Source organism: Rhinoraja longicauda, chromosome 24 (genome assembly GCF_053455715.1).
Source record: "Rhinoraja longicauda isolate Sanriku21f chromosome 24, sRhiLon1.1, whole genome shotgun sequence".
In the NCBI taxonomy this organism is placed as follows: Eukaryota; Metazoa; Chordata; class Chondrichthyes; order Rajiformes; family Arhynchobatidae; genus Rhinoraja; species Rhinoraja longicauda.
The window spans coordinates 25,219,856-25,234,372 of NC_135976.1; the positions used below are offsets into that span (position 1 = coordinate 25,219,856).

Genomic DNA, 14,517 nt, shown 5'->3' on the forward strand with positions numbered 1-14,517 from the left:
GACCTCCCCTTTTACTTTAATACACAATCCATTGTCGAGGATGTACAGAAGCCTACACCAGGCTATCAAAATACGGTTACAAGGAACTGCAGTTGTTGGTTAACATATGAAAGGTCACAAGGTGCTGGAGTAACTCAGCAGGTCAGGCAGCAAGTCTGGAGAACATGGAGAGTCACCTACCCATGCTCTCCAGAGATGCTGCCTGACCTGCTGAGTTATTGCAGCACCTTGTGCTCTTTTGTCCTCCAGGCTCTCTATTGTTTCCACACATGCTGCTAGGTTTATCCAGCATTTTTAGTTTTTATTTCAGATTTCTAGCATCAGCTGTTTTTTTTCTTTCTTTTGAGCCCTCTATCATCTATCATTCCCAAACATCTGGCTTAATATGCAGAGCTCATGCAAATAAAGGCCGCCACAGGGAACCCTCCTGGAACTGGAAACATTTTTGAAAGCAACGCAACCTGTCGATCTCAAGCAATAAACCGCTGGCCCACATGATCTACTCACTGAAGTCGCTCGGCAAACTGTGGCTGAGGTTGCGGTAGAATTCCGTCCTGTGAGCTTTCTTCAGTCCTGTGCACAAGCCGAAGTCAGACAGTTTAACGTGTCCCTGGATAAATACACAACAAGAATATCAATGTATATCAACACCGCCATACCACAGCCACTGTTCACAGAAGCTCAGCAACAACAGAGAGGTACACAGACTGAATGTGTACCGCCATACCACAGCCACTGTTCACAGAAGCTCAGCAACAACAGAGAGGTACACAGACTTTCATGATGTCAATTGTAAGGTTCCAAATGTTTCAGAATAGTCCTGCAGTTTAAAAGGGATGCTTTCAGTCTGATTGATTGATTGAAAGATACAGCATGGAAACAGGCCCACTGAGTCCACACCGACTATCGATTACCCTTCACGCTACTTCCAGTGCATCCCATTTTATCATCCACTTTCTACATAGACTAGACAATTTGCAGAGACTAATTAAATTGCCAACTTTGGGATATTAGAGAAAACCCATGCAGTCACGGAGCGTCCAAACTCCACACAAACAACACCCAAGGTCAGGATCAAACCAGGATCTCTGACGCTGTGAGGCAGCAGCTCTACCATCTGTGCCACATTGCTGCCTATTGCTGTTTTATTACATTCTTGGCATCGTATATATCTTTTAAATAGTTATTTTGTTGTTCTTTAATTTGGAATGGCTGACTTCACTTTAAATTGAAGTTACAGCTCTCGAAGGATTCCTCCATTTTTGCTTTTGCAAAATCCAGGCACCTATGTGGCTATTTAAAACTGTGCCAGGGTGACTGCTAACAGTAGAGCTGCAAGTGATTAGCTGGGAGAGGTGTTTATATGGTTTGCGTGAATGTGTCAGGATAGGTTGGATGGGACAAGTTAGCAGTACATAAGCACGTCACAGTAGCAGGTGCATGTTACTGAGTGTATTTTACAGCATTTGTGCGTTATCCGGCACATACCTTGCTGTCCAGGAGCAGGTTGTCTGGCTTGATATCCCTGTGGATGAAACTCATCTGATGAATGGAATCAATGGCCAGCACAGTCTCGGCTATGTAGAACTGTGTCTCTTCTTCACTCAGTGTGTCCTTCTTCATTAGCAGAGTCATCATATCTCCTGCAGATAGAGGCAAAGTACATTTGCTCAGTTTATTCAACATGCTCCAGAAAAGGGTGTGCATCTAGTTAGTGCATCCCATCAGCTAGATGCATGGAGAGTCCAGTGAAGATCAAAATAAACTGATGAACAGATCCCACGGCAAAGACTGACGTCATCTCAGGACTTGGAATTGATGGGAGTACAAGAACTGGACTCTTGGGTGTCTTTACTGGGTTGTATGCAAGTGCAATCCTGAGCAATGCTGGTATCAAAGGCAACAAGCAATATCCCCATGAAATTGGATATTTACACATTCTGCTTATTCACTCAAAATATGTGGACATGGTAGATGTGGCTAGTTTTTATTTCTCATCCCAAATTGTCTTTGGCAATGCTATGGTAAGCCACCTTGAAGCATTGTGGCTTTTGTGGTGGAGGTACTTCCACTCTAACGATAGTGAGCTCATGGATTTTAACCTAGTAATGACGAAGAAACAGAAATGAATTTCCAACAGAGAACTGATGCAACTTGGAGAGGAACCTGAAGGTGGAGGTGAAGGTGGTGGTTTGTACCAGCATCTGCAGTTATTTTCTTATACTGAAGGTGGAGGTGTTCTCCTTTTCTTACATCCATTTCTCTTAAGCAATGGAGGTTGAAGTTGAGAGTTTGGGAGGTGGTGTCAACAAACTTTGACCAGTTGCTGCAGTGAAGCTTGCAGATGGTAGTTATGTGTCCACTGTCTTGCCAGCGGGGGCAGGTGGACAGAGGAAGACCAAGAAAAGTGCTCAGATGAAGGATAGCGTTAGAGGTTCAAGACCAAGTCCATCTAAGCAGAGAAATTCACAAATCAGTGGCGCAAGGCAGTAGAGCTGCTGCCCTACAGTGCTAGAGAGCCGGATTCCATCCGGAGCTCGGGTGCTGTCTGTGCAGAGTTTGGACCTTCACAGTAACTGTGTGTGTTTCCTTCAAAAGTTCCGGTTTCCTCCCACATTCCAAAGATGTGCAAACTGGAAGATTAATTAGCCACTTTAAATTGTTCCTAGAGTGTCAGTGAGTTGTAGAATCTCGGGGAAATTAAAGGAAATATGGGAAGATTTTTTTTTAAATGGGATTAATGCAAGGATTAGTGTAAATGGGTGATAGATGGTCAGTGCGGATTTGTTGCGCCAAAGGGCCTGCATCTGTGCTGTATGACTCCATGACTATGTATAGAGTGAAAAGCCTATACAAAGTCCGATAGCAAACTTCTCCTTTATATCATGTGGCTGCTAACCTGCTCTCATAGCTATCTTATTAGTCTGGCTAGTTTATTTGCATCTCTGATCACTGTGATATGTAGAGCAGGGAATACATTTGCAGTGCTGCCACTGAATGTCAAGACTGCGTTTGTGAAAATGATCGTTGATTTTCTCACGTTAACCCAAGCGCGAATGCTGACTAGGTCTTGTGGTTTGTGGGCACAGACTGATTCATTACCCGAGGAGTTATGAGTGTAACTATTGTCAGTAAGCACCAACACTACCGGCCTTTCAATGGAGGGAATGCTGTGAAGATACACAAGGCTTGGTAGCCACTCCGAAATGTCTTGGTATCAAGGCGAGTCATTCAACGTCACCACTGAAAATTAGCCCTTACGTCAAAGTATAGATCAAGACGATAAGGAAACAGACTGAGAATGACTTAAACTAAGTGACATTTGACAGTATTGTTAATATAAGTGCCTTGTGTCCGTGGATGTTTTAAGAGTGCTCTGATGAGGTAGTAAGAGAGGGAGAGAGGGGGAGGGAGAGGGAGAGGGAGAGGGAGAGGGAGAGGGAGAGGGAGAGGGAGAGGGAGAGGGAGAGGGAGAGGGAGAGGGAGAGGGAGAGGGAGAGGGAGAGGGAGAGGGAGAGGGAGAGGGAGAGGGAGAGGGAGAGGGAGAGGGAGAGGGAGAGGGAGAGGGAGAGGGAGAGGGAGAGGGAGAGGGAGAGGGAGAGGGAGAGGGAGAGACTTACCTCCTGGAAGGAACTCCATGATTAGGTAAAGATTGAGTTTGTCTTGAAAGCTGTAGAACATTTTCACCACCCACTGGCTATCAGCTTCCACCAAGATGTCCCGTTCAGCGCGGATATGCCCAACCTAATGCAGGAAGGCAAGCCAAACACCTCACTGAAAACATGTTACACGACTCATACTCTTAGACGCACCTTACTCCACTTTTTACCATTTTTCCCACTATTTTGCTTGAGCAGTGGCACAATTTTATAGTCACTTTGCAATGCTGATCCTTAACAGCTAAAGGCACAAGTTTAATAGCCTCGAGTTCCACTGAAAAGAATGGCAACAGGCAGAGTCCCTAGCCCTACCCAACCTAATTCTATGTCCATGTTCTCCTGATGCCAAACCATTGTGACCAACTGTTGCATCTCTATCAATTAGCCGAGAGCTAATTTAGTTAAACGGGAGAGATCAAAACAGATACAAGCCAGTACCCTCATCAGCCAGACAAGTTACCCACTGCACAAACAATGGAGACAGTGGATGCTACATCTGCCCCTTTGATGTGCCAATAATATTACTTGGGGATTGAGTTAGAACTCAGGGGAGATATTAACAATGAAAGCCTGGTCTTGCAGGAACAGTGTTCCCACCGACTACAATCCTCCACAAACGACCCTTTTATCTCCCTTCTCCAAGCCAAATTTAAATCTAATTTACTAAAAGTAAGTAAAATAGGGATGCCGTAAAAAAGGAGCCCAACAGAGCCAGTGCTAGTGGGCTTGTCCCATTTGCCTGCATTTGGCCCATAGTCCTCTCAACCCTTCCTATCTATATATCTATCCAAATATCTTTTAAAAGTTGTGATGTTGTCTGCTTCTATAGCTTCTATAGCTCCTTCGAGCACGGATGACAGAGTGAAAATATTGACCCCAAGGTCCCTCTTCCATCTCATCCCTCTCACCTTCAGTCTATGCCATCTAGTTTTAAAATCCTCTACCCTGGGAAAAAGACTGGAGTTAGACACAAAATGCTGGGGTAACTCAGAAGGACAGGCAGCATCTCTGGAGAGAAGGAATGGGTGACGCTTCAGGTCGAGACCCTTCTTCAGACCTTTCTCCACCCGAAATGTCTCCCATTCCTTCTCTTCAGAGATGCTGCCTGTCCTGCTGAGTTACTCCAGCATTTTGTGTCTACCTTCGATTTAAACCAGCATCTGCAGTTCTTTCCTACACAAACGGACTGGAGTGTTCCTTTCATCCTTGCTGCTCATAATCTTGTACACCTTTAATAAGGTAACCCCTCAGCCCGTCTATTCGCCAAAGAAACAAAAAACCCGGGTTATCCAAACTATCTATAACTCAAGTCCATAAGCATTCTGGTGCACACTTTCCAACTTATTGAACCTCTTCCTATAGCTAGGCAACCAGATTTGCACCCCGTACTCCAACTGTGGGTCTCACCGTTGACTTGTACCGCTGCATCATGATGCCCACCGTTTGTACTCAATACCCTTCCCAAGGAAGGCAAGCGTTCCAAACTCTTTGTTCATCACAATATCCACCTGATTCGCCACTTTTAGGGAACTCTGCAACTGTACACCAAAATTTCTGTCCTGCAAAACTCTCCAGGGCTCTTCCATTTACCTTTCAACTCCTGCCCTAGTTTGACACACTAATGTGCAACATTTCACACATCAAAATTAAATTCCATTCTGTGGCCCACCTCCCAACTGATCTACAACCTGTTGTAAATTTAGATATCCTTCCCCTATGTCCACCACACCACACATTTTGTCGTCAACTGTAAATTTACTAATGTTAAATAAATCGCCATTCAACGCGTTAATGTAGATAACAAACAGCAGTGGGCCCAGCACCAATCCCAGCAGCACCCCACTGGTCACAGGCCTCCAAACAGTAAAACAACCCTCCACAACGACCATTTTATCTCCTTCCATTAAATTAAAATGCGCACAATCTAAGTTGAGAGCTAACTATTGTTATGCTGGTAAAACCACAAAATTGTATGACGTGGATAAGTCCAAAGGCCTCACTCTCCGGGTATCATTCTCAGAATCCACCCAAAACAGGGGTTCTTTCCCAAAACCTAGCAGCTTCCTCTGATATGATTGCCAGCCACTTTTGCCCAGCCCCCCTCTCACCCATACGCTAGCTCCAGACACTGCTGAGAATCATTGGATCATTCTGCCAGTTGCTTGTCATAGAATTAACGAGAATATTATGTGATATGTGACAATAAACTGACCTTGACTTTGAATATCACCCCTTCTCTACCTCTAGCTGCTGACTTTAGATCAGTAGATGAGGCAGGTGCTATCGCAACGTTTGAGAAACATTCAGACAGGTACATGGATAGATTCATTCACAAAATGCTGGAGTAACTCAGCAGGTCAGGCAGCATCTCGGGAGAGAAGGAATGGGTGACGTTTCTGGTCGAGACCCTTCTTCAGACAGGACAGGTTTAGAGGGATTTGGGCCAAACGCATGCAGGTGGGATTAGTGTAGATGGGACATGCTGGCCGGTGTGGGCAAGTTGGAACGAAGGGCCTGTTTCCACGCTGTTTGACTATGACCTCTTTGAATGTATTTAAAACGACAGTGGGAAAGTGGTGACTTTAGTCCCGTACATTCAAAGAACTAGAAATAAATTAGTCAGCAGTGGTATCATGAGACTATTTTGGGGACATCACACCCTAGTAGGATCATGTAAGGAAGTCACTGCCCATACTTCTCAGAACTAGTCACTCCAAGAACATGACAGTCCCATTCAGCACAACAGAGCAAGTTTATTTTTAAGACAAATACAACCACGGGTTCTTCTTCAGGGAAAGAAAGGACTGGTGAAAGCATGGTGTGAAGAATTCTTCAAGAGCTCTACTGGATTTGGGAACTAATATTAAGAAAGGTGGCAAATCAGCTTCTGACTCACCTGCTCCTTCTCCAGCATGTCTGACTTGCGTAGGATCTTCATGGCGTAGATATGACCTGTGTCCTTCTTCTGTACAAGACGCACCTACAAATGTCAGAGTATTCGCACCAATTAGGCCTCATTTTACTTTTTAACCACAGTCCATTTACCTTAGCAGCAAAGCACAGTTGGTAGCGCTCTCATCTCGGAAAAAAATAAACTGTTGAAGGAATCAGCAGGTCAAACAGCATCAGTGGAAATGGACAGACTGAAGAAGGGTCCCAGCTTGAAATGTAATCTATTTTACTTCACAGATGCTGCTTGACCAGCCGAGTTCCTCCAGCACTTTGTACTTTGCTCAGGATTCCAATATCTGCTGTTACATGTGTCTCGAATCAGAAGGTTAGTGTTTCAAGGTTCACTCTAGGGACTCAAATGCAAAAAGCTGACATGGAAGTGCATGACCAAGAGAGTACTGCATTTCAGAAAATACATTAATCAAGTCTGCCCACTCAAGGTAATATCGAAGATCAATTAACTCTATTTGGCGAAAATTACAGGAGTCCTCCCACTGTTTTGGCAATGATTAAATCTTTAAAAAATCCAACCAAACCTGAAACAGGGCACTAGCTTTTGTCGGAACATGTTGCGTGCATAATGTCTGCACGTGTCCTAAATTACAATGATAACTACCTTGCTTAAGTACTTGACCGTGAAATGCTTTAGATGTCCCAAGTTTGCGAAAAGCCCGAACACAAATTAAACTTTTGGAAAGGTTAAATATAAACTGACAAAGTAACACAGCCTCACCACAGATCATAAGATTGTTCAAAGCTATGCCAAGATAGTACAAGTTGAGGCTTGCGAAGGAAGCACCATCCTCACCTGCTGCAGAAAACGTTGATTTTACTTCCCCCCCCCCCCCCCCCAAAATTGAATCAATAAGGTTTATGGAGGGACTTGCTATTCTTCAGTGATTAATTGCACTTCTTAGACTTTGACAGTCTTACCTCACCAAATGCACCTCGACCTATAACTTTTAAGGATTCAAAATCATCCAATCCTAGTCTGGTCCTCTTGAGCCGCAAGAACTCTGTCTCCTTTCTGGCGTGTTGGGACCGTCTCATTCGCTTCTAGATGATTAATAGAGAACACTCAGTCAAAGTCAATGCCCAAGCATATTGTACAAAGCATTCTTATATCAATGTACGAAATATGAGAAAAGACAGCAACTCTCAGGGCAGCACGGTGGCGTAGAGGTAGAGTTACTCCCTTAAAGCGCCAGGGACCCGGGTTTGATCCTGACTACGGGTGCTGTCTGTACGGAGTTTGTATGTTCTCCCTGTGACCTGTGTGGGTTTTCACCGGGTACTCCGGTTTCCTCCCAAACTCCACAAACATATAGGTTTGTAGGTTAATTGGCTTTAGTAAAACTGTAAATTGCCCTTAGTGTGTACGATAGTACTGGTGTATGGGTGATCATTGGTTAGTGCGGACTCAGTGGGCCGAAGGGCCTGTTTCCGCACTGTATCTCTATCTCTAAATTCTCAAACCCACAACATCCATCATCTAGGTAATGACAACAAATGTATGGGAACACTAATATCATCTGATTTTGTGACATGATGCTGCTTCACTGTTACAATTCCCCAGAACTCTCCATTAAATAGTCCCATCGGAGTTCCTTCATTACGTGGACTGCAACTGCTAAAGTGAAAAGCTTTTCACCACCTACTTAAGGACTCTATGGATGAGCAGCTATTACTTGTCTTACCAACGATATCCATACCTTAAGAAAGAAATTAGTAGAAGGCCAAATTGCTCTCCATGAGAACAGCCCATTTCAGCTGGCTGGGAATTTTAATGACATGGAAACCAAGGTCGATGGACAAATAGGCTCACCTTCTACACTGAAATTTAGAACACGTATTGTAGCCACCAGATCACAGACTCCTGGGGTTATGCACTGACCTGATTTAATCCAATCCCTAGGATATTGATTATTCCCTGAAGGCGTTCCATCAAATCTCAATGACTCAAAATCTATGCTCAGTGAAATGCCTTTTCAGTTACTTATACCTGCTAATGTAAATGGTCTGACCTATCTTGTGATCTTGTGCAGTCCCCCGGAAGTCCTTTCCCTAGTGAAGCCAGCCTAATACTCAATGGCAAAGCCTGGAACTTACTGACATAAATGTAGAGGAACCAGAAGAAGCCATGCCCATAAAACTGCAGAAAACTTTCCAATCCTGGCTTAGTTGGCTATCAAAGCCGACACAAACATTGATCACATTTGACTTTCCAAAACAATGAAGCTCTTAAAAACTTCCTTAAAAATAAAAATCACTAATTTAATTGAAAAAGTTAAGTATTTTCAAATTAAAATGCAAATCAAATTGATCCCTCTTCTCCAATGAAATGAAAGGACATGGCGACCTTTTAGCTGTTCAAGACTGGCTGCTTCAATGGATTTCCGAACTACATACCTGCTCTAAGCAGATTCCAGTTAATTTGACCAGGTACAGGAGGTGACTTTAACCTTGAACTCCTTATCAGCTACCGTGCAGCCATTATGTAAATACAAATGTGTAGGAAGGAATACAAGTTGTGTAGGAGGAACGGCAGGTGCTGGTTTACATTGAAGATTGACGCAAAATGCCGGAGTAACTCAGCGGGACTGGCAGCATCACTGGATAGATTCCTTCTTTCCAGAGATGCTGCCTGACCCGCTGAGTTACTCCAGTATTTTCTTTCTATCTTCAAGGAATACAAGTTGCTGTTCCACTAAGATGATCTTGGCCAGGCCAAGACAAGACAAGAGAGCAATATATTTACCTCATCATCTCCTAGTCCTTCTTCTTCCATTACCTTTTCCAATTTTCTTTGCCTAGAGGAGAAACAAAGTTGTCAGGGAAAAATGATTGTTAGTGCTTTGGTCAAAGTATCCAGTTTAATCACGTTGCCAAAACAGCATTAAGAAAGGAGCCAGCTATAATTACAAAGGCATCGTCTCTTCCAGGTTTTGGTCAAGAGTAGAGGGACAGGGGGAATTATTCTCCAAATAATTATATATTAATCATTGTTAGTCTATGGGCCGAAAGGCCTGGTAACACGCTGTAATTCAAAACTAAACTATGCTAATTCCAATAAAAAAAAGATTATATTCAAGAACGCTATAAGTATATCAAGGGTAAGAGGATAACGAGGGAAAGAGTGGGGCCCATCAGGGACCATAGTGGAAAGCTGTGTGTGGAGCCAGAGGATGTAGGAGATGTTTTAAATGATTTTTTTGCGAGGGAGGAGGGCGATGCAGACTTAGAAATGGAGCAGGAGGGTTGTGATGTTCTTGAGCATATTGCTATTGACAGGGAGGCGGTGCTGGAGGCTCTGGCAGGCTTAAAAGTGGATAAGTCTCCGGGCCCTGACGAGATGTATCCCAGGATGCTCAGAGAGGCAAGGGAGGAGATTGCGGGGGCTCTGGCACAAATTTTCAGAGCCTCTCTTGCAACAGGGGATGTACCGGAGGACTGGAGGATAGCTAATGTGGTGCCATTATTTAAAAAGGGCAGTAGGGATAAACCTGGGAACTACAGGCCGGTGAGTCTGACATCGGTGGTGGGGAAGCTGCTAGAAAAGATTCTGAGGGACAGAATCAGTCTTCACTTGGAGGATCGAGGGTTAATTAAGGATAGTCAACATGGCTTTGTTAAGGGAAGGTCGTGTCTGACTAACTTGATTGAATTTTTTGAAGGGGTGACCAAGGAGGTAGATGGGGGTAGTGCAGTGGATGTGGTATACATGGATTTCAGTAAGGCTTTTGACAAGGTCCCACACAGGAGACTAGTCAAGAAGGTAAGAGCCCATGGGATCCAGGGCACCTTGGCAAAATGGATAAAAAACTGGCTTAGTGACAGAAGGCAGAGGGTGATGGTAGAAGGGTGCTTCTGTGACTGGAGGCCGGTGTTGGGTCCCTTACTGTTTGTAATCTACATAAATGATCTGGATGTTAACGTACAGGGCATGATCAGCAAGTTTGCAGATGACACAAAGGTAGGGGCGGTGGTGAATAGCGAGGAAGGGATCTGCAAGCTGCAGGAAGATATAGATGAGATGGTCAGATGGGCGGAGCAGTGGCAGATGGAATTTAATCCTGAAAAGTGCGAGGTGATGCACTTTGGCAGAAATAACTTGGAGAGGGAGTACACCATGAATGGAAGGACCCTAGGGAAGACAGGGGTACAGAGGGACCTTGGAGTACAGGTACACAAGTCCTTGAAGGCAGCAGGACAGGTTGACAGGGTGGTCAAAAAGGCATATGGGTTACTGGCCTTCATTAGCCGGGGCATCGAATATAAAAGTAGGGGGGTAATGATGGAATTGTACAGAACACTGGTGAGGCCACAGCTGGAGTATTGTGTACAGTTCTGGTCACCACATTATAGAAAGGATGTGATAGCTTTGGAGAGGGTGCAGAGGAGATTCACCAGGATGCTGCCAGGGTTGAAGGGCCTCGGCTATGAGGAGAGACTGGGCAGACTGGGGTTGTTTTCCCTGGAGCAGAGAAGGCTGAGAGAGGACATGATCGAGGTGTACAAGATCATGAGGGGCATAGATAAGGTAGATGGCGGGGAACTTCTTCCACTGGTGGAAGGTTCAACAACGAGGGGACATAGATACAGGGTAAGGGGAGGGAGGTTTCGGGGGGATGTGAGAAAGAACTTTTTCACCCAGAGGGTGGTTGGAGTCTGGAACTCACTGCCTGGGGTGGTGGTGGAGGCGGGAACACTCACAACGTTTAAGAGGCATTTGGATGGGCACTTGAAATGCTACAACATTCAGGGCTACGGTCCAAATGCGGGAAAATGGGATTAAAATTAGACTGTGTTTGGTAACGGGCGGCGCGGACACGATGGGCCGAAGGGCCTCTTTCTGTGCTGTAGGATTCTATGACTCTAACGCTCAAGGACTTGGCATTGAAACTTGACATAAAGAATCTTTCCATTCCCTCATGTGGGATGCGTCAGTAGCCAATCAAGAAACTCTGCTCTATTCCACCCTTTTGGATGTGCCAGCTACAAAACAGCAGGCATAATATAGTCCATATAATGGCAGATCAACCATCATTTAAAATATTCCTCAAACACCTACCAACAAATGGATTGAGTGTGGAATAGAAATAGATGCAGAGTGCAACGCATTTATTTCCCATCGCTCGCAGTTCTTGACATGTGGGCAATGGTAGCCTTTATGAACAATAAGGGGAAGGTCCTTCTACTGCATCATTAGACAGAGTTTCAGAATTTTACTTGCAGAGCACAGTAAGGATCTGCAATAGATTTCTAAGCCATGATTGCATGTAAATTGATAGAGAACTTGCAAACTGTGGAGTTGCCACAAGCCTACTTAAGCAAGTCTAGTTGGCAAGATGGTTACTGGGTTGGAAATTGGAAATCAAACATTAAGTAAAAAACAGACTGCAGCCACAATACGTGGAGGAGACAGGTATTTAGGGTAGACTGTCAAATAACCAGATTACATTGGGCAGAATGGTGTGAAGTTGAAGGAATTCTGTTGGAGTTGCACCAGGCAAATGGAACGAATCCAACAACCTCCTGACATGAACCTTGTAGATGATGGAGTCAGGGGCAGAGGTAGATTAATGCACAGGGGCATGAGCCTTATCAATCGTGGGCCTAGGAAAACAGTGGAGGTGCCCAAGGGGCTAGGGGGCCTGGATGGTTAATAATCATTGTGGTCCAGTAGTTATGGGACCACTCCAGGAATCCCTTGGCAATTACAGCTCCTTAAGTAAGCTGTGACTTCACCATTATGTTAGTGGCTAGTGACCAGAAATCCTCTAGAGGCTCTGGCTACAAATTGAAGATGTAATCTGCTGTAAGTCTGGGGATTGAAATAGATGTAATTTGAATAAGTATCAACAGGGGGCAACAATCTGCTCTGCTGCTACAGAAGATCAAATACAATAGGATCTTTGTATGGAGCACAGAGCAGCGGGTGGGTCAGAGGAGAGGTGGCGGACAGAATGTAGACTGAATTGCAGAAATGGAGGTATGGACGGGCACAAGAGGGGAGATGGAGAGCAGCATGTCAATGGGAGAAAGGATGCACGAGTAGGAGGGTGTTTAAGTAACTTGGAGATAGTAGGGAGGGATGAACAAGAACGAGCGAAAGGCAATGACCAGTGTGTAAGTGAGGATATGGAACATATTCACTTGTTAACACAGAACAGGGAGAGACAAAATGCATCTGCAGGGAAGAAAGGATGCTCTGGAGAGACACTTGGTAGAGGGAGAAAGCCGTACCAGCTCAGGGTTCAGAGGCAAACAAAAGCAGAAGTGGAGAGGAGTGAGGAATAAGGGGTGGGAGGGTGTAAGAATAAGGAAATTGATGTGGAATGGGCTGGCAAATGGTATGTGTGCAGCAGGTGGGAAGGAAGGGTACATACCACGATGTAAAGGTGCACACAAAATAGGGCATAGGGATAGTAGGTTGGCGCTTTGTTCCATACAGTCTGATACTCCATAGATCAATTTGGCTAGAATAATCTGCATTAAAAGCTGGTGAAGAATTCAGGCAATAATTCAACCTATTCGTGCTCGTCAGTTTGCGTCTGGAAGAGATGAAGTCCAGGGAGTAGGAGGAGTAAATCACGTAGATTTCTGGTGCGTGGTGAACAAGCTGATTGTGTTCAGTCTGCAGACAGACATTAGTAAGCACACAAACATCCTACACTCTTACCTCATTTCTCTCTCTTCGTGCTGTGCGATCAGATTACTGTAGAAGTTTTCAAGGGTAACTTTTGTAATGGTGACCCGCTCCTTTGTGTGATTGCTCATGGTGGGGTAAGGGGTCGGCTGCCCAGTCATCGCCATGGTTACCTGCCTAGCAAAAATAAACAGATGTGAATGGCGAAGTTTATAATATTTGATTTTCACACAGCTGCCGCAGTATGTTTTTCACTGAGTCACCAGTAAAGCTGCAACTGCCAATTTCCTCATCTCCAACTTTTTCCTAACTTTGTGTAAGGAAATACTGTGAACACTGAACCTGCACGGAGAGATGTTTTATTTTTAGAAGATTGTTGGCAGACAAAATGGTGCTGAAAGAGCAAAAGAAAAAGCTGACTGCATCCGCTTAACCCAGTGCCCATCAGCAAAAGCCGAACCGCATTCCATTAAAGGGCTGTGACAATTTAATACATTGTGTATAAACAAACTTCATCTCAATAATGCACCCCTTTTTGAATAAATTATTTAATTTAGCGTTTACAGGACAATTGATTTAACATTGGCAATGGTTTGGATGAAGTGGTCAATTGATTAATTACGAGTCAAAAGTCAGTACAATACCGTCAAAACTGCAAATTGTTCATGACTCGGGTGTGGACGAGCACAGTTGCTGTACAGGTGCCTGGTACGATGTCACACAGTGAGCTTACAATTCTCTGGAATAAATGACATATAGACAGCCGGGATATGAAATTGGCTTAAGGACAAGAAATGGTTCGCAGTAAACAGATGTCACGCTGGAGAACGCATTTGGACGTGTTCCTCACAGGTGGGTTATTAGGAGCAGTCAGATATTGATTAATGACCTGGACACTTGTGTTTAGACTAACGCTTCAAAATACACAGCTGAGACAGAACCTGGAAGCGTGGCACAGTGTACCCTCACCATACCGCAGTTCGGATAACACCGTCAGAAATTCATAAATCACTACCACGAAATTTGAGCAGGACACAAATTGGTGGAGGAACTCAGCAAGTCAGGCAATAACTGTGGAAGAAACTGGACAGATTACTTTTCTGGTTGGGACTCTTTTTTAGACTGATTCCAGCATCAGCAAGATAGTGCCTGATCTGTCAAGCTCTTCTGGCGGTTTTGTGTTTTGCTCCAGATTCCACCATCTGTGGTCCCTCGCGTCACCAAAAACTTTAAGTATGAAATAAAAATTCGTTCTTA

At 44.4% G+C, this 14,517-nt stretch overlaps 1 protein-coding gene across 6 annotated transcripts in view; it reads right to left on the minus strand.

The window, feature by feature from the left end:
- The window catches only part of LOC144605495 (serine/threonine-protein kinase 38), a 78,145-nt gene that overhangs the window by 15,412 nt on the left and 48,216 nt on the right, over positions 1 to 14,517 (minus strand). For 4 of the 6 annotated variants that reach the window (XM_078420838.1, XM_078420834.1, XM_078420837.1 and 1 more), the window contains exons 2-8: positions 13,294 to 13,437; positions 9,370 to 9,421; positions 7,545 to 7,667; positions 6,556 to 6,639; positions 3,621 to 3,744; positions 1,489 to 1,643; positions 508 to 610 (exon numbers count right to left, since the gene is read on the minus strand). In XM_078420838.1, the coding sequence (XP_078276964.1) occupies positions 508 to 610; positions 1,489 to 1,643; positions 3,621 to 3,744; positions 6,556 to 6,639; positions 7,545 to 7,667; positions 9,370 to 9,421; positions 13,294 to 13,427 (775 nt within the window). In that variant the 5' untranslated portion in view covers positions 13,428 to 13,437. The remainder of the gene's footprint in view (positions 1 to 507; positions 611 to 1,488; positions 1,644 to 3,620; positions 3,745 to 6,555; positions 6,640 to 7,544; positions 7,668 to 9,369; positions 9,422 to 13,293; positions 13,438 to 14,517) is intronic. The other 2 variants (XM_078420839.1, XM_078420835.1) reach the window with 1 other exon arrangement.